The sequence below is a fragment of the Embiotoca jacksoni genome, unplaced genomic scaffold (genome assembly GCF_022577435.1).
Source record: "Embiotoca jacksoni isolate LCO1_2020_lvr unplaced genomic scaffold, fEmbJac1.0.p SCAF_19, whole genome shotgun sequence".
Classification (NCBI taxonomy): domain Eukaryota; kingdom Metazoa; phylum Chordata; class Actinopteri; family Embiotocidae; genus Embiotoca; species Embiotoca jacksoni.
Window position 1 is genome coordinate 6,031,064 of NW_027185329.1, and position 21,065 is coordinate 6,052,128.

General features: G+C 40.0%; 1 protein-coding gene across 1 annotated transcript in view; it reads right to left on the reverse strand.

Moving 5' to 3' along the window:
• The window catches only part of sgip1a (SH3GL interacting endocytic adaptor 1a), a 64,342-nt gene that overhangs the window by 26,869 nt on the left and 16,408 nt on the right, over window positions 1–21,065 (reverse strand). Inside the window, exons 3-8 of the mRNA XM_069153186.1 lie at window positions 4,125–4,188; window positions 3,589–3,613; window positions 3,421–3,441; window positions 2,766–2,822; window positions 2,037–2,100; window positions 1,114–1,292 (exon numbers count right to left, since the gene is read on the reverse strand). Of these exons, the coding sequence (XP_069009287.1) occupies window positions 1,114–1,292; window positions 2,037–2,100; window positions 2,766–2,822; window positions 3,421–3,441; window positions 3,589–3,613; window positions 4,125–4,188 (410 nt within the window). The remainder of the gene's footprint in view (window positions 1–1,113; window positions 1,293–2,036; window positions 2,101–2,765; window positions 2,823–3,420; window positions 3,442–3,588; window positions 3,614–4,124; window positions 4,189–21,065) is intronic.

Sequence of the window (21,065 nt, forward strand, 5' to 3'; positions counted from 1 at the left end):
GAGAAAAGCAACAAACCCTCAAATTTAAGAAGGTGGAGCCAGCAAATGGTACAAGTTTTTTCTTAATAAAAAAATGTAAGTGAATAATCTGTCATTAAAATTGATTGTTGATCACAATAAATTCATGTCTGTGAGTAAAAAAAACAACATACTGGCAAAAACATAAAGATAGATAGTTTTTTCTAAACGTGCACACAACCATTACCAGCATAAAGAAACCTTCACATCTGATCAGGTTAACAAAGTCAGTGGGTGAACAGACACACTGAAGCTGGATTAAATTATTGAGGCCAGAAGATCGAATGACCGCAAGCAATCTCCCTGTACAGGCGACCGATATGACCGTTCATTGTGCCCACTTTCCTACCTGAATTATTGAAGGCAGACACCCAAGCTAACCGTCCTCACTGGAAAACACAGCAACTACTGATCGCAGGCGAGGCCGCAGCCTGATGAAGAGTCCTGCTAATTACAGGTTGTCTAACGAAGAATGTGGACTTGAATTTGTACTCATCAGCTGAGATGCCTCACTTCAAACAAGAGCCTCACACCCTGACATTTGGCAGCGTCGCACAGTCAGATGGTTTCTGTTATGGTAGGACATCTGCCTGGTGTTAACTGACTTCAAACCAAACCGGAAAACTTTCAGGTCACTGACGGCACTGACCGAGTATCACAAGCATCGCAAATGAACTATATGAAATTCGAGCTATGAATTGCGATGACCCTGCTCATTAGAGGGACGAGGACTACGATTTCAGTGCGGGGTACAAACCCCAGACGTTACATAGTGTTGCATACTAACTCATCAAAACAGACGAGTTCTGTTGGCAAGTAGAAACCCAGTGATAGTTCAAATAAAGAGTGGGGTAATAATATATTCTGTAGCTTTGTAGATACGAGTACATACAAGATCATGCAGTATCTGAGTTGGGAACCATCATCTGAACAAACACACATGCATAGCTACAACTATGCACATAAAAACATCTGGCTCTACATGTTAAAGGGCAGTTTACAGAGGGTGAAGAAGAGGGGGTCACATGCATATTACAACACTAATAACACAGCTGTACATTAATGAACCTCGGCAGTGACGCCGGAGCTACTCACCAGAGGAGACGGGGACAGAGCTATGTTGCCAATGGAGACTTTGAGTTCATCAAACGACGGTAACGACACAGCTTGACCAGCCGGCAGCGGCTTGATCTTGATTTTGAATTTTTTTTTGGGGTCCTCTTCCCCCTCGGACTCATCAGAGGAGAAGAAGTGGCCTTTTTTGGTTGTAGGCGGTAGTGTGACGTCAAGGAAAGTTCTTTCCTCAAATATTCTGGGGTTTATATGACTTGACTTGCACGACATGTTTATGTGATTGTGTCAGGGTCTACCAAACTCGTGACCCACATCGTTAGTGAAACTAGCCTGGCTATCTTACTGACTTTCTTTGAATCTCTCACTAATATCTATAAAAGTTGTGTGTCTGCATTTTTCTGGAATGTAAAAACAATACTCTGTCTTTACTTCCTAGTCTGCTTGCTAATGTCTGTTAATACTTGCTTGTGGTTCAAAGTAATGAACGTATTATATCCTGCATCACAAGCAGTCAGCGTATTGATGAGAGTAATGGGTTATGTTTTTTTTTTTTTCTCAAAACCTTCCTGTTCCCGTCTGGTGTGTCAATGACTCATTCTTGTGTGACAGTGTTATATGTTGCTTCTTGTTGACTGTATTTCTGTCTTTGTTAATTGGATGTTTTAACATATTGTGAAGCAGTTGACACACTTTCTTATCACAGTACGTCAAGTGGTGTTTATTGTTATGTGGATCTCTCAGTAAAACACTCCCATCATTGATCATATAGAACTGTTTTGACTGACTCGACAGCCACATCAAACCGAGCCATTTGCCGTCAATGATATTCACCACACAAACTAAATTCAACAAATCCTGTGTAAACAACAGAACCTATCCATTTTTAGTGAACCAAAGTAACTCGGCAGACAAAAATAAGACAAATATAGCTGCACCAAGGATATCTCCTTCCTCTGACTCTTCATCCGGTCTCATGCTGTAGCCCTCATCATCCACCTCAGGAGAGTTCTGAAAAAACAGACTCTGTATCAGAATCTTCAAATATTTGTATGATGTTATCAGCACCACATTGCTCAGTGATAAGTTACAATAACAAGCAAACAGAGAAACAACAGTTGGTTCAAAGAGTCCCTCAGTACTTATACGGAGACCTGCAGTCTAAATAAATGCTACATTATTAAACATTTTTGACACTTGTGAAAAAGATACGTAAAGGAGGCAGGATTTTACAGTTTATTGTCCAACAGTAAACTTCACTGGGAATTTTATATTATAAATATAGAAATATAAATAGATATAAATAACTATAAAAAACACAAATAGCATTTTTTGATTTATCCTAAGAATCATTTTCTGCATTATGTTCTGTAAAAAAAAAAAAAATCTTACAATACATGCAACTGAGCTAATTTATCTTGACTCATCTTCTGCATGTCATTACAGTTAATTCATTAGATGGACGACATTGTATCCGCAATGTTGTCCATCTAATGAATGGCCTGTAATGTGTTTTATCAGCTGATAAAATGGACCGTCCAATTTATCGGTCAGGCTCCAGTTTACTAAATGAGAGTCAAATCGAAGCAGCAACACTTCTGAAGGTGAGCTGGTGCTGACCAATGTGAAACACTGCAGTGTAAAATAATTCATCTTACTGTCAAACTTTTACTTACATATCTGTCCCAGTCAATATCTTCGTAGAAGCCATTAGGGGCCCCGTTTGTTTTCTTCTGAAAATGAGAAAAGAGAGACGTTTTGATGAAAATCCCTCCAGACACTGAGGGTACAGCATGTTATTTACAACTACTCTACTCATGTGCTTCCTACAGTACAGCAGGTTGCAGCTATTTCTCTCTGATAAACTTTGATCTTGTTGTCCTTTTATTGTCATCTCATGTTAGACTGTCCCAAAAGTTTTCCTCTTAAACAAGTGAATTTGTTTGCAGTTTTGCTCTCGTTCTTGTTGGCAGCTCCAAACATTATAAAATGTACTGCATTTTTAGAAGTATTCATAAATGAAACTCTGCTCGGTTACTAATGATCCTCTGATAATGATGATTATTATGCTGCAAACACTCCAGTGGCGCTGCATAACGTTTCACGTTATCCTCACGCTAACCCAAATGGTCCCATGGGATGGTCTGCTGCCCTTTAGTGTTTTTTCCAAAGCGTCGTCAGAGAGCATGCCTATGAAAAGATAGCTGTACCAGCAACACTGGCAGCTGACTGATGAGCTGAAGGACGTACTGTGGCGTCTACAACCAGTCTAAACTCTACACACTAGACTACTCTAGAGGCTAGTCTACGCTAAAGAGCTGAGTTCAGTACCGCTTCAACCTCTTGGGCTTCCTGGCAAGTAAAAAGAACACAGAAAATAATTCATTGCACCTTACGTTCACCACACTCAATTTCCTCCAGTAATAAATACATACATTGAAGACTAATTTATGATTGAATAAAATGGCTTTTGTATATGAAACCTTTTCTGTTACTTACACCCCCCTCTCTGTCTGGCGACCCACTGTGAGGAAATAAAAGAAGAAGAGAGAAGGAGGGAAAAACATGAATGTCACCAAACACGTGAGCTCGTCATTTTGAAATCGAGCGCGCTGAAAATGAGTCGAGACGAAATGTTTAAAAAGGCTTTTCAGGGATGTTTTCATGCAGCAATACTCACACTTATTCACTCACAAATCACTCACTGACATCTCCGCACACAAACCTTTACCGGTACGTATGTTACGGTCACTCTTACAAAGGTTCATCAGACTGACCAAATACTGAGCAACAGGTCTATTAAGTCTATTTTTCATCCTGCTGTAGTTTTCAGAATCAGAATCAGATTTATTAGCCAACTATTTTAACATACAAAATTGACTCATACAATATAGCTTTTACACACTAACTATATACAAGTAAAATACAGATTATAAAAAATAGATGTAAATATTACGATTTTTAAAAGATTTCTGCCTTCATCTTCATGCTGTGTTTGATCAGACAGGACATTAAGGAAGAGACAGAAGACTCACGTTGAGTCATTGTCCTTTTCTTTCTTCCGTATCCCGAAGGCCTTCCTGGTACGTTTTTTCAATCCTGAGAAGAAAGAAGAGGATATGGGTAAATTATTGCACAGAGATACCAAAGGCTTGACCAAAAGATGGTGTCTGTGGGTGGGTTAAAGGTTGGGTGGGATCAACTGTCCGGCGTCTATCAACCAGGAGATTAAAGGCACTGTTTTTCTATGAATTATTGAGTGGCTGGCTGCATCACTGTGAAGACAAATATTGACTTTTAAGACTAAAAATGTGCTCAAGTTCATCGCAGATGGACCCGTGCAATCATCAAGGTAATTTTTTTAGAATGGAAAACTCATTAGCATTGTGAAAATCAAAGGGCCAAACAATTTAACAAGGATATTTTACACATCCGTTGAACATAAAGGAACCTATTGTAAGTCAGACTGCCGATAAAATTCTTAACTTTTGATTTATAATAATAGATAGAGAATATGAGAGTCCTCATGAACGGATTAGCAATTCGACTGCGAGTTCAAATAACTAAACTGACTTCCTGTCCTGCTGGTCTGATGGAGCCGCTGACTAAGCGTACAAATACTAATGATGTTTGTTTGTATTGTTCAAGCAACAAGTGAGCAAATGCAAGAGTGTGTTTTGGCCTCAAGAAAACTTTTGGGGAAAAGATATGCAAACACTGGACCTTGAAACAGACACTAAATATTGTCCTGGCTGTCTTCACAAAGTAGATTGTATGCAAATACGGATGGGTGAAACTGCAGGATAAAAGCAGCATACAAAGGGACTGGAAAAGAGCTCCATTTGCAACCTCCAAAAACTGTTAACAATGCAACATTTCAAATTTATTTTAGCCTTAATGTTTTTCTGTCAACAAACTCATAATGTTGTTTTCACAACAAATGCATTTGTTTTGTTGTTTTATTTCACTGTTTTCAACAACAAGTCGAGCTCAAGCTGTGCTGCCCAATCAGGCTGTACCCTGAACAAATGATCTTATACAAGCAAACTGAAACAACACTGCCTTGATCTACCAGACAACACTATATTTCTAGTACTGTTTTACATATAAAATGTACTGATTGCTTTCTTTATTGCTATATTTCTCAGAAATCCTTCACACGGAGTGGAGTGTTCCATTTCTTCTCATTTTAAATAATACATGTTCAATCTTGTCCTCTTCCCGTGAAGGAAGTTGAATCACAATCCATCTCTAGTTTATTACAACTCTACTGCATTTACCAAGTTTAATTTCACTGTCCAATTATGCAGAACAAATGAATACCCCCCCCCCCCCCCCCCCCCCACCTCTTTCTTACCCCAAATGAAAGCCCAGTTGTCCCCCTCCATTTTTTCTCTGATAATTCCTGAACTCTCATTCTTCCTCATCTTTGTCTGGTTGTGAACTCATCACCTATCTCTTCCTCATACCGCATGCAGATACACACTGAGCCTCGGATCAGGAACTTAATGCTCCCTACCTCTTGCTAACCCACCCACTCACCCACACACACACACACACACACACACACACACACACACACACACACAAACAAACACACACCCACACACACACAAACACAAACACACACCCACACAGAGATAAGGTATCATTCCTGTCCTTGATCTGTGTCTGCTACTGGAATTCAACACCAGTGACTCCGCTCATGAATTAAAAACAAATGTCATTATTGCAGCAAATAAATAAAAAATGACAAACACGTGCTCGTCTCAATACACACTATAGTACTTTGATCACTGAACAGGCAACCACATCAAAGCTTAGCCGAGTCTATAAACATCCACATAAGACCCCAGAAAAATGCAGTGGTAAATTCGGGTTAAATGCTCCACATGCAATGTGTGTCTGCATGAAAATGTTTACAGTTTTCACTACACTAATCTTGCATCAGCATGGCTGAGGCCAAAATGGGAAATCAATCCAAGACGGCCTCGTCACGATGACTCTCATCCAGAAATACTCTCATTGATCCTGCAAGCATATTCGGCCTTGCATCCTATTAATGATCATTATCAAAGCTCAAATAAAGAAGAGGCGAAGGACACGCACATAGAATGAATGCATGTCCACACATAAAAAGGTCAGTCCTTATACACATAAACCTATATATTCAATGCCATGCACACCCATCAAGGGTGTGATGAATATTCATAGACACTGGCTGATCAGGTGTTCAGAGGCAACACAAACATCATTACTCAGGAAAAGGAGAGACACACAGATGTATGATATATAAGTGACTGAGGGTAGAAAATATATATCAACTCTTACAAAGTGAATAGAGGGGGGAAGGTTAATGATTAAAGGAAAAAGTCCTGGTGTATTTCTTTCTTTATAAAACACTTTGGGTTTTTTTTCAGTTTGAAAGATGATTGTTTGAGTCCATGGATCAAGAGTGAGCATGTCTCTATTTGCTGTCTTATCTTTTCAGTATGGTAATACATCAGTGTAACATGTCTCACGAGTCAGAGGCTCGAAAAAACAAAAACATTTGGAAAATGTGTCACTTCGCTTCTGCAAGGTAACAATAGCTAAAATATTATTCTAAAGTACAATACTTTTTTAAGGTGCGTGGTGAAACTGTCAGACTGTTTGTGCAGGGGACTGTTAGTACGTACGTGTTGTTATCCGTTTGCTCATTCTGATGTATTTCCAGAAAACGTGTGTGGATGACAAGTTTGACTTTTTTAGTTTTGCAAAGACTTGCAAAAGACAAAAGATTTTTTCTTTCAGTCTGTGGCTTGACATTTTCTCTCCTGATCTCAGTGAACCATCTGTTGGGGGCTTCAATGCGAGGATGTAGTGGGCTCTCTCAGCCTGTAGTGTAATGAAGGGAGAGAGCTTTAATTGCTCCTTCAACAGCTTGGCTATAAAGGTAGAGAAAGACACCGAGTTCTCCCCAGCCGCTTCTTTTACTACAGGATTGTTGAAGTTTCCAAACTTCAATTTTTGAGTCTCAGATGAGTCCCTTCGCTCTACAGCTGCTTTGATTAAAAACCTGATTCTATGTCATAATACTAGTTATGAACTACAACTTATTTTTTTTACTTCAAAAACAATCAAAGCATAGAACTTGAACTAATGAAGATTATTGTCCGTTTTTAAACTGCACCAATCTGTTAGAAGCTCTTTTCTTTCATGGCATTTTGCTACAGAAAAACGTTGATGTCTTTAAAATACATTTCTCTGTTCCTCGCCCCTCTTTTAGCCTCTCTTCTTTTTCTCCTCTTGGTTAATTTCCTCTCCTGTAAATCCATCACTGCCCCCAAGCAAGAGCTGACAGATTTACAGCTGTGCTAATGAAAGTGTGTGTGTGTGTGTGTGTGTGTGTGTGTGTGTGTGTGTGTGTGTGTGTGTGTGTGAGTGTGAGTGATTTACAGTCTCTACCTTTTGTTTTCTTTATCTTTGTGAACTTTGCTTCTTTCAGTTCATTAACTTGTTCTTTGTGAATATTAATTTATTGTCTAGAATTAAAAAAACTGAAACAACCACTGATAGACTGACGGTAACCGGATATTAGTTTGAATTGGAGAACAACATCTTGACCCAGGAATGATGCTTTCTGTCTTATGGCATATTTTTGTTCTTAAGCAGCACAAGTGCAAACAGAGTCTGAACAAATGTCACTAATATATTATAATTAACAAGAACATGGAAGCATAATTCCTTGAATCATTACAATGTTTAGTATTTTAATCTATCTTTATACACACACCCTCACATAGAGATATATCAGAGCAGATATTTGGTATTGACACACGATTTAATCAACCAACAACATTTTAAAATAAACTATCGATGACTGTCCCGTGTTTGGAGTACAGGAGGGCCTTCACATGATTGGATGATGCGAATGTGAAAGAACAGGAGCGCGTATGGCAGGGGTTCATTAACGGAGAGAGAAATAACAGACCGTGAGGTACTCGCTGTTTAATGACTTGATGGCTTCCGTTCAGAGGGATGCTAGCACAAGTGCTAACGTAATTAGTGGTCTCTTCTCAAGACACAGTAATGTAATTCTAGGAGAAGCGGAAGGACATGAAGCCAAGCAGGACAGGACACTGCCAAACCTAAAAAAAAAAACCTCCATGATAGTTGAAGAGCAACAGCACACTGTCCAGCGTTAGTCGTTCAAGACATTTCTTTTTCTGGCATGAGTGTGGGAATTACGTTTAAATCATGTTTTTCTGGTCTCTAAAAAGAGTTAAAAATCTCGGGTTCAAGTTAAGCTTGGAGCAGCAAGAAGATAACTTTAGAAATTCTCCCAAGATGTGAAAACAAACTCACAACAGGAGGAACACCACCCAGAGCAGCAGTGGATGTGCTATTAATAAAGCGCTGTGGGGTCCACCCTTCAACCTGCAGGAAGTGGTTGTCACTAACGCAGCCTTCAATAAAAAAAAATTGAATAAAAAAAGAACAGCTAACCACCTTGAAACGCTGCAATTACACCTTTGTGCCATTATCAAATTGAATACATGTGCACAAAAGCTCACGACATGTTTTCACCACAAAGAATTACACCTGAGTATGTATGTTATACCTCAATACTCATTCACTGTCAATGAGTTTTCCAGAGAGGAAGCTGGAGCAACTCTACCTAAAAAAACAATATAATAATATGTAAACCAAGTGATGTTTTGTCAAGTATGAAACGCAAACAAGTGCAAATTGCTACATTTGGGAAGTTATCGGATCCATATCTGTTGATATGAAAATGCAGCTTTTCTTCTAATCTACCGGTGAAACTAAACTCTGACATCTTACAGATCTGATTTAATTAGAAAAATGTTCCCACATCTCAGTTCTCATCAAGTTAAAACTTCTCACGGCATCTTTCCAGGTAATCTCTACTGTTTTGGGATTTAATAAACTTTAGTGCAGGCCGGAAACCGGCAAAACAAGACCCGTCTGCAACGGAGGGCTGTGATTGAGTCTGTGCTCTGCACCTATTGTGTGATTTCCTGTGGGCTTACACACATCTCCTTCTGTCGGAGGGATCTGGTGCATTAGCCTGTGCTACATAAGCCAGAGACAGAGAACAAAACTGGAAGGTGCAACATGCTCCGGTAAAAAAAAAAATCACAGATATCTACATCACACATGGATGTAATTATAAACGAATGCATGCACGCATTAACAAAATACACTCACTGGTAGCTGTATCGTTCAAAAATATACTTCGACTTTGATACTGGCTCCTGAACGATACTTTTTTTGAGAGCCAATTTTGTAATTGGCATCAATATTCTTTTAGCTACAATTTACATAAAAACCTTACATGTCAACTATTAGAAGATGCTGCAATCTAGTAATGGTCCCTAAATGCCAAACACAGAGGCGATTAGCAGACACTAGCACAGGGAACTTTCTACATCTCCAGTCACTGCAGCAAACGCAACTCGTGGGCAAAAATGATTTGAGGCATCCAAATGGATGGTTAACCCGAGTTGGAACCAAGTCATTTTATGTGTGTGGGTGGGCCACCCAGGTACAGGAAATCCTTTATTTGCTCGCTGACGGTAAATTAAATTTACTCCTGTGAATGGAGGAAAATGTATATTATTTTAAATCAAAATGTATTAGTGTGGAAGTAGTCTAGGTATTGAAATTTGGTAGCGAATGACAAGGCATTTTGCGATACCATGGTATTGAAGTGATTCGATCGCTGCCATAAAAGTATCAACGTTCGGTTTCCAGCCTTGCCGACGGGATCACTCCGCTTCTGGACAGGCAGAGGAGAGGCTGTTAAACAAGCTGTTCCAAAGCAGGACGAGATGAAGAGGCTCTATCAACCAACCAACCAGCACAACCCACACAGAATATACACACTTACTCACTCACTCACACACGCACACGCACACACACACACACACACACACATACACACACACACACACAGCTTATGCTGCCAGCCACAGCAGAGCAGACCAGGCCACTCCAGACTCTGAATGGGAGACCTGTGCTGCTGTGCATAGTAAGTGGAACGGACGATAATACACCGTTGAGATTTAAAAGCAGAAGTGCTGAATGTTTGTGTTAAAAAAAAAAAAAAAGAAAGAAAAAGAATCATGTCCAGGGCTTTTGAATACTAATTTAGCGTTAAATAAATTCCTTAAGCTGCGATCTGTTTTTGTACCTGCACTATGTATATTTCTCGTGTTCGCGTTGAGTCAGAGCGATATGCGTGTCGGAGCATGCTCAGAGAATTACAGTGTGAAGACGGTGTGTTGAGTTGCTGTGGGTATTGAGTCAAGCTGTTGACTAAGTGCGAGGAGAAGCATGTGGATCCACTGACAGGTAGACAGACAGACAGGTTAGCAGACAAAGAGATGAGTAATTAGCGGTGCAGGACGAAGTCTGGCAGGAACATAAACAAACTCAAGGTGAAAAACCTGCAGGCTGTCAGAAACAGCAGCAAGCAGTGAGACAGGAAGGCAGACAGACTGACGTACAGTAGACAAACAGAGAGACAGACAGGTATTTTACAAACAGGGGGTTTAAAGGGGCTCTTTTGTGGGAGTGACTCATCCGACAGGGAAGACATGCAGCTCAAGACTGGCAGATACGCCACAGTGACCTCGCAATGATGCCGAGGCAGAAAAGGTGCTCCGGTACAAACACTGTGGCGTATTGTAAAAACGAGGCAAAGCACAAGACATAGTGGTTAGATTATTAACTCGGGATGTGCTGATGAGAACCAGATGCTCCCATTCAGTAGCTACTATGCAACACACTAAGTAATCTCATTAAAGAGCTAATTTCCGAGTTACACATTTGAACAAACGAGGCAGTGCACATGAAATTATTTAGGGTTCTCCCCTCTTGGTTTGCACAGGAAGGAACAGAGTCATTCAGCATCTTCCCCACCTAATTTTCCCTGTTAGTCTACCACTTCTCTGACCTTCCAGTCTCTAACTAAAGAGATGAGGAAGAGTCTGACGGCAGAGGCTAAGAGGAGAGCAGCTGTCCGTGGAAATGTCCCTCCGTCTCATTACGTCTCAGCATAAAGAGAGAACTACGGGGATGTGGCATAAGAAGACCTGCAGAAATCCCCCTCAACCTCACGGTGTGTTCCCATGCCAGTGTGTGTGTGTGTGTGCGCGTTTCAGTGAGAGGACCTCTGTCAGCGTGGCAGAGAAAAGACAAAGAGATGGTGTCAGTTTGCGTTTGAGCCAGCCAGTTTGATGCTAAAATTAGAACTTGACTGTACTGTCCAGGTGGCTGCACCGAGCTATCAAGTGCAACACTTGCAGGAACCATGTGCCCACCGTGCACACGTGCACACCCGCACACCCACACCCACACCCACACACACACACACATTAGGAATTGGATGGTACACGTCCGTGTCGATTCACAGATGCACCCCTTGGAAAAAAAAAGAGATGTCTCATCGAGTGACGTCACCCACCTCTTAGGAAAGTGGGTCAGGGCCAGAAACTATATAGCAGCGTGCTGGCAGTTGCTGCAAAGACGAACAAAAGATGTTTGAGAGTGCGAGGATGGCGCTGATGCATCCATCTGTGCACCAATCCCGTTTCCACTCAATATCCAGTATGTTATTTATCCGTGTAGATCTATTTCAATGTAATAGGGATGGATAAGCATAGATTATGTAATAAGGGGGATAAGAGATGCAACTAACAGGTCATTTCAATATCAATGAATCTCTGGATAGTTGTCATGAATTATAGATCATTTATTCATCTAGAAAGAAAATGTGAAAATACTCAGATTGATTTAAAAGCTTGAATGAGAGAGGGTTTTGTATTTTTTCTGGATAAGAAATTGATTAATAGACTAATTGTTTTTGCTGCATACATATATAAAATGTGTCTAAACTCTTAAATGAATTTTTTTTTTCCCAATAGATTCAATCAATTAATCAATTCATTTCTTTAGAGTGCAGAATCACCCAGCAACATGGTTCCTAAACATTTTACAATTACAGAGACTACATAGATTAGTAATAATACAAGTTAAAGTAAGACAACCACATTAAAACATCAATGTTAACATACAGTGGTGAATCTAATTATACAATTTGAATAAATAGACAATCTGTTTATAAAGAGTAGAATTTTCCAATTCTAAGCCACAGAAGTTTAGATAATATTTGGAAAATTCCAGTTATTAACTCAATTTCTTTAAACATAGCAGTAGTGAGATCTCATCAGCTTCTTGTCTAAAATGTTAGTAGTGAAATTACAGTATGTGTTGTGTCTACTGTGGGTCATGTAAGAAAATGGAGTTTTAAAGTATCTTAAAAATATAGATATTACAAAATTTACTTTGTCACTAAAGACGACTTAAGTTCAAACCAGGGTGTTTTGCTATTCATCACCAATCTCTATTCATGTCTTCCTCCTGCTCCATCATTGTTGCCCCCCCCCCCCTCCTCCCCCTTCACCTCGATAAACACCCAGCACTCATGGTTCTCATCACCAGGCTCCAAATAGCATCTGCCAAGGACCGTGTGGCAAATGACCCCGCTGCAGAGCCATCAACGCAGCTTTTAACATGGATTTTTCGGCACAAAGTCGCAGGGGGGGAAGGTGTATTTTCAACCGGCCTGTCCATTTATTGACCCGAGATCAGAGAGGCAGATATGGGAACCAAGCGTCCTCTCTGAGTCCAGTTGGTGCTGAAAGCGCTCCTGCTCATGTCACAGACTGATAATTCTGTGACCTGTTTTTGCTCCATAAAGACAGAAAATGGATGCTTTTGTCTTCCATTTAATGGGATCCATTATGAAGCTGTGTCTCGACTGTTGGGTTGCAAACTTTAATTGAAGATACATGCTGTGAAATGTTAAGCATATCTCTCAAAGCATTAGCAAATCACAACTGGGAGTTTAAGCCCTTGAGAATCAGCAGAGATATTTGCTCTAAGCTCTTTTTAAAATACTCAAACTTCACTGTTTTGCCATTTATAATGGTGTACATCTCTATATACAGTACATATACAAGTCTGAAGGTTCTAAACCGTAGCTCTGAAACTTAAGTGGAACTACATCTTGGGGTTACCGATAGCTGGCAGGCAGTGATTCTTTTATACAAACCCTCTTTCAACTGCCTTCACACAAAAACTCTGTATGCACTGCTCCATTGCCAGACTATGTTTGTAAAAACCCTGGCTAGGCCTCATAAGACATTTCCAAAATGACAAGTCCCCAAGTATTTCAGTCATGTCCTCTTATCAAAACTCATCACCACAGCTGCCACTGAGGGGAAAAGAACCAAAAAAGTAGAGATCCTCCCTTCTTCTTTGGTCTACATTAATCTGACAGTGCCCAGAAATGTCATATGGAGCCGTCTAGCATTACCATAAAACATAAAACAGCAAAGCGAAAGAAATATCCTCTTTTCCCTGTGCATGCTGCATTTTATAGCCATAGTTACCTGCGACATTGACTGTGGAGTGACGTTCAACAATCACTTCAGCTAGAACGACAGTCATTTCAGACCCTGGGACAAAGTATAAGCCATCACTCTGACTTGGGTGTCTTTTCCAAAAGTCTGTGCTCAGAGTGGCTTCTGTCAACAGCATGCTGTGTGCTGCTATACCACATGCTATTCTCAATTTCTCAAACAATCACACTCTCATTCAAGTTGTTATAAAAAAGATTACCCTGCGTAATAGTATTTTAAAATGTCGGAGTTACAGATAAATATGTTTTGTGTATTTAGAGATAATTCTGACACTGAAAGAGATGGAAAAACCACACACTGGTTACTACCACTAAGATGTGAGACTGCAGCATGTTGCATGACGACAACCTAAAGATCAGCCTCTAAAAAATAAATGGACAGAAATTGCCTTCTAGGATGATTTCCAAGCCTCCGGTTGGACATTAAGGGCACGTCAGCTAGTGTGAGATTGTCTGGTTTTCAAGGCTAAAGCTGCTCGGGTGTTTTAGTTATTGGCTGAATAACAGAAAACTAATGCAAGACACCTCCACAGTTGAGTGGATTTGTCAGCCTACAGGAATCATAACAAGTTCAACTTTTACTCATACACTGTCACGGTTCTGTCCTTGATGACCACAATAATATACAGAAAATGTGGGTAAGAAATTCAAAGATATGCTATCATATTGTGTAACACATCAATGAATATGTTACAAAAGATATTATACAAGAACTTCATTGCGCTTCTATTCTGATGAATTTCTTTCAGACTACCGCAGTCACGTCTTTCTGAAATGACTAAAAGCACAAACCAGATGCAAAACCACTGAAAACGTCCTGTGTCTGACGCAAAATGTGACAGGACTCGTCTGACAAAAGCACACTGCTGCAGTATTTATCCCCATACAAAGATCAAAGCTGTGAGAATTAATTTAGCTCATAAGGAAGCTGGAGCAGCTCCACCTGCACTCTAAATGTTTTCCTGATACATCCATCGACCTTCAAGGACATATCAAATTCAATTTTAAATGCATCTCTGCTGTAGATGCTCACATGTGTCCTGGATCAGGACCGAAACAGCAAGGACCTTTTAGTATAGCTCCTCTCATTACCTCAGCCTTAAGATAGACATGGTGATGAGTTCTCAGTGCTCCAGTCTGGCTCAGTTACAATCACATACTGATCACTTCTCTTGAATGTATTTTTTTTTTAAGGTAAAGTGCACAATATGATCTACATTAAAGGGATTAGACAACATACAGGACAGTAAGGTTGCCCCCAAGTAGTTGACTAAGCGTTAGTCGATGAGAAAAATCTTAGTCGCCCATTGTGCACCGTGTTCACTGCCCCATAAATATAATAAGGATCAGGGGCAGCCCTGCAGGACAGTGAACTATATGGTGAGGTACGGACATGAAGAAACTATTTGTAAAAATATCTGACTGCCTTCAGGTATCAATCAAAGAAGATGGAGAAAAAAAATCTACCTGCCACAGGAATAATTTCAAAGAACATTGACGAGAACCTGACCACTGATCAACGTGCAACCACCGTGTTCATTGACGTGTGATCAATATTCTAATCCCATAAGCATGCCTGTCGAGATGACCTGCCTCATACATCACTGCAGCAAATGAGATACTCTTCCGCTTCAAGCCAAATTAAATGAGCGCAAAGTTTTCTAGTACTGCCGATTTCACTGAGAATCAACAGCACCATGGGGCCATCAGTCACACTTAAGATTTGGAGATGCTGGTTTCTCAAACTCCCTAAAATACTGGAACAGATAAACTGTTTATATCTGCTTTCAGCTGAAGAACCTACACAAGCCAGTTATACACTACCTCCCCCTTCAAAGGATGGCGGAGAACTGAAGGAAACACTGAACTGGTGAACAAAATCTAAATTTAGTAACAGAAAGGACATGAGGAAAATGATCGAAAAAAAATAAAAAAAATAACAGCTAAAATGTTAGAATAATGTAGTTCTGCCACAAATAGCTCTATATTTGCAAAAATCATGACCACAAGAAGTTAATAATACTCATACTCAAGATTGGTCCAGTGCAAACATTTTTCTCCCCTTGGCCCAGATGTCCCACACATCAACAACCACAAATGACAGGGAGTCACGGGACAAACAAATTGCCATTTCCCAGCATGCCTTCTTTCTTCATAACTTTAGCAAATAAAGCAACCAAATTAAACAGGTGTCGGGGATGGGTCGAAATTATATTTATTCTTCATAAAACATGCAGTTTTAGTGCAGTTCAATAAAGAAAATGTAAATTGACCATTATCCATAGTATCACAGGTATGTCGTGTTTCAGCTTTATAGTTGCATCGATTCACAGAATGGATTGTGGAAAAACAAATATGCTAAATACATAAAATGTCAATGACGCAATATCGTGAGATTTTTTTTAATGTTCATTTTCATATCTAAATGCAGCGATTCTAAGTAGTTCTGGCATCAGGCAAAACACGGTGTGGGTGTACAATAAAGTGTGATTCACTGATGAGTGGATGGACGTTAATATCACGAGATCTTTTTGCTTTGAGTTTGAACTCTCCATTGTATTGAGAGGAGGAGAAAGGAGGAAGGATGGAGGGTCTGTGGTGAGAAACACACACACACACACACACACACACACACACACACACACACACACACACACACACAGAAAGCAAACACAAGCCCACATTTGAGTCATTGATGAATCAGTATTACAATTTTACAGAACAGCTTGGTCATTAATGATTAAGAATAAACAACTCAACAGAGAATAGGACAGCGCCCCTTGCAGCTGTTCCTACATTCTCATACTGTAAGACGTTCAATACATCTTTTATTATAAAAGTGTTGGAGAGAATTTATAGTTTGTCTTTGTCTTGGGGGTGAATGGACTTAAAAGTGCAGGAGGAAAGACCATAATATATCTTTGACAGCATCATTGTCTTCTGCATATTGAAACTCTGAGATCTGTTGCACAAGGGTGACATTTGATGAAAAAGATGACTACCGAACAACTAGAAAATGTATTCAATGTTCATATTTTCTGTTTTCATGAAATTTGGGCATACAGTAGATGAAGGTCAGGAGGACATTGAAATCATCCTTTAACATGAATTTCCGTTCCCCCCTCTGACACGTGCACACATAGTTCAATGGAAGTTCAATGCTTTGCACCATAACTGGAAATGGAAGACCATAAACTGCCACATTATACCGCCCCTTACTTGTATTAGATGTTCGTTGGTATATGGCTTTCATAAATCTGTTTGCATTTGTTCTATTTTTTTCCCCCGGTCGTTTTCTTTTTAAGTGATAAGCAATGCAATGAGGCACCTTTACGATAAACTGAAAATACCTTTGCGCACTTACAAAGGCTTAACAAAATATCACACAGCTCCGTACCATGCAATGCCATTTGACACAGGCTGGAAACAATTATTCCCTTTGTGGTGTTAAATTCTTTCTTTACAGGGTGGTATTTGTTTGCTTTTGTGATGGATGGCATAAAAACATTCATGAAATTGTCTCAAGGAGCTGCAGCACCAGAAGAAACTGTGTGGTTGGACAGACGAAAACCAGATATGTTTCAGAGCAGTTTTCTGGCATGATTAATCACCGAGGCTTCGGTCCAGAGTGACGATCCAAGCCACAATTAGGATCTTGGAACAGTGGTTTGAGTGTTATTTGCCCACCCTGATTGCTTTGATGGTAAAATTGACACTTTATGGGGAGTCTAGAGATAATAAAATCAAGCACATGCTGTACTTTACAGAAACTCTACTTTCACTCTCAATTACATCCAGGGAACCTTTCCTGTATGATCCTCAGCACAGTTTTATATCAAGGTTCCATAAAGTCTGTGTGTCAAAGAGTGTATGTATGTATGTATGTATGTATGTGTGTAAGTGTGTGTGTGTGTGTGTGTGTGTGTGTGTGTGTGTGTGTGTGTGTAATCTGGGAATCGTCCTCTTTGTCTTGCCAATGTACTGTATGGACACTCCTCTCAATGCCAAATCCCTTTTCTCTTGTCCAATATACCAAGTAACCAATCAGACAAATAGCTGTAATTCCATCCCTTAATGCTTTTAAAAAGCGGGTTTGGGCATTGAGTGATAACAAAAGGGATGAGCTGATTATTCATAAATAATATGAATATCTTACAAGCCATTAATACGCCTATTAAATCATGCAACATGCTGCAACCGAGTTTGACAACAATGTTGTTTATATTTTAATCCCTCCCTGTAATTTCTCATTCCTCTTTTCCCTGTTCAGTTTTTTTCTTCTACTGCATCTGTCTGCATATTATTTATGTGTGCACATAAAACTGATAGTAAAGCAGAGTATAATTAACAAACGGCCTCTCTTCCCACAAGTTCTGTGAGAAAGATAATCTTGTTCATCAGCGTGTCACCTCGCTGTAGGTCAAAAACACAAAATATTTGCTTGTTACAGCTTACCAATTTCAAGAAGGTTATTAGGCATTAGTTTGGGTGTTTTAAAATAAATTAAGCTATTAATGAAAAAAATATACATAAATTGAAAAATGTATCTGTTAACTAATTTCTTTTTTAACAGCAGCCACATTTGGTTAATGCCTCCCAACAGGCAGTTGCAACCCCAACTGCATCTACAGTATACTACTCACAATACATTGTGGGGAAACTCAACAGATTTTACGCATAAAGATCAGTTTACCAGTTGTGACTAGGACTCAGGCTGTGAAAGCAGTTGCATAATGTCATCTGTGGCTCAGTCGGAGCTCTCTGAGAAAACAACGCTGTCAACAATTACAATTATCTTGGTTATCTTGGCTTAAAAAAATACCAATAATATATAATAAAAAGCCTGAAAGCCTGCATTACAAACTGGGGTCAGGAGGTGGCCTGGCGCCGCCCAATGATTGCTCAGAGCTTCCCTGTTCGCATGAAGGTTCACTCAGCCACTCTGAAGACCAATCTGTGACCAGTGGGGGTGGCGAAGGGCAATGAGGATTCGTTAAAGGCTGCTCCAATAGTTTGAAAATTAGCCCGAGGTCAAAGCCCATTAGGATTCAATGATTGGAAACAATCCTCAATAGAGCATGACCCATATATTCAGTCAGTGAATTCAGGTCTGGAACACCAGGCTAGTCAGGTGTATGTAACGAAAGACATTATCAATTTGCACTATGAAAAACACAACATTAAGCGACCCAGTCAGGATATATTGAGATGACTTCAGACTCTTACATCCCCTTTCTGATCTACCAGTAGCCAATCAGACTTCTTCCTGTTAAAATGCTAGCTATATGACATGTGAATAATACTGTAAGTGAGTGTATGTGGTCTGTGAGTGAGAGGGAAAGAAGCAGCTCGAGAGACGTACAGCAAATAATCAGTCGGATTATGATTCTGCACACAGAATGAGAAGTTTCCACATGAGCAGGAAGCACCGCTGCACACAACGCATCACCAGGTTGTCTGTGTGTGTGTGTGTGTGTGTGTGTGTGTGTGTGTGTGTGTGTGTGTGTGGTCTCATCCAGATGAGACTTGACAGAAAGTTGCTAGATATCAGTAGCTCAGATGCAGCCTGGTCACGTCTTCCTTCCATGCGCCCCGTTGGAAGAACAGGAAATGACTTTGTTTGTAGAAAAAACAATTATGAAAATGAGGACAAAATGGGGGGAGGGAAGGGGAGGAGGAAGAAGAATACAACACAGAGGGGTTGTGTCGCCCCTGCACACTTTACAAAATGGATGAGATCAGCAACTAACCATCTTCTCTGCTATCTCTTTTCTCTCTCATTTAGAGCGGATCCTAAAAAGCTGGCCCAAATTCCTGTGGATTACATTTGCCTTATTCCCTACCAACAATCTAATCTCAGTTCAGACCGCTGACTCCACCCCTCCCCTGTTCACACCCAGATTATAGGTTTGGTCAGATTTTGGTTGTCAAAGGAATGTCCCGACTGTCTTTATTAACACAAGAACATCATAGAATCTCTAACAGCATCTTTCACAGTTCTCAAACAAATATCACAAATAAATGAAGTGCCGTTTGTTTCTGAGAGGAGAGGAGAGGAGGCGGAGTTAAAAAAAAGTGACAGAAGGAGCGGAAGACGCAGAAAGAGAGGAACTATGATGAACCACAAGATCTGGAACCACTTTGAGGGAACACACCATCAATTCCAGTGTCACTCTGACGCCCAGCAAGCCGGTGTTATGGGAAATCTTACATAAGGCACAAGTTCACCGAGGCTCCACATACAGACAGCATCTACCTACCTTCACAGTGTATGAAAATACCTAAAGATAAAATCTTTAACACACTCAATTGCAGAACCCTCAGCGAGCATCATGGGTCACCCTGCTGACTCAGTGTGGATGTACACGTGCACACACTTACGCACACGCACACGCACACACACACACACACACACACACACACAACCATTGCAAAGGCGTTGGTTTAAATTATGACTCATGATCTGTTGTTTGATTTCCCCCCATCCTTCTCCTGCCATTTTCACAGCATGAAATCCCAAAAAGAAGAAAACAGGTTCAAGAAAACAAGATGAAAGGTTCTAATATCTCAACAAATCTCATGTTTACTTTTCATAATCCTTCAGGTTTGTGAACTATGCTCTGTATGTCTCAATCTATTTTATGATTTTGTTCAACACTTGTCAGTATTGCGCTGACAATATTGGGTACACATCATGTAAGCTGCACAAAAGGTATTAAAAAATAAAACCCAGTTGCGAGTGACTCCATGTTATGTAACCAGCTGGTACTTCTAAAACAACAAAAGGGGGTATTGCAGGAGAATCCTGTTCCAACTGCTGCACTGGAGTTTTGGAGGATGGAGGACAGCGTGACTGTATATGAAAGAGCAATCTTTAGGGAGTTGCATAAATAACAGCACAAACTGTTGCATGCAAACTTGCAGCATAGTACAACAGAACTCCATGTACACTAGACAGCATAAAGGGTTCTGATTGGAGCCGGGTTACACTCTGCTACTCCACTCCCTCTCTGACTAAAGGGAACATGAAAATATTTTTTTTTATTATGGGTGTTTTGTTAGAGTTTAAAATTTTAGGCCAATGAAATAAAAGTGTTGGCAGAAATTTGAAACATTTTATTGAGGAACAAAATCTCAGATGATTGTGAGATGATTGCTTAGGGGTGCTTAAATGATGATGCTTTGGGGCACTGAGAATAAAAAGTTAAGAGACAAAGGTAACACATCGCTCCATCGCTTATCCAGCACAACAGAGGCTGGAAAACTGCTGACGGATAAACTATAAGTATAAACAGTCAAATCCTATGGGCAGTGTACCGTCATAAACCAACTTTTTTAAATAATCAAATATCAACTATAGATTCATACAGGTATGTCCCATCTACAAACGCTCCCCCAAACACAAATTGTTAAACTCGTGGGAGTTGTAGGGCTGTCGCGCATGATATTTCGGTTGACAATTAACATTCATAAAAAGTATTTC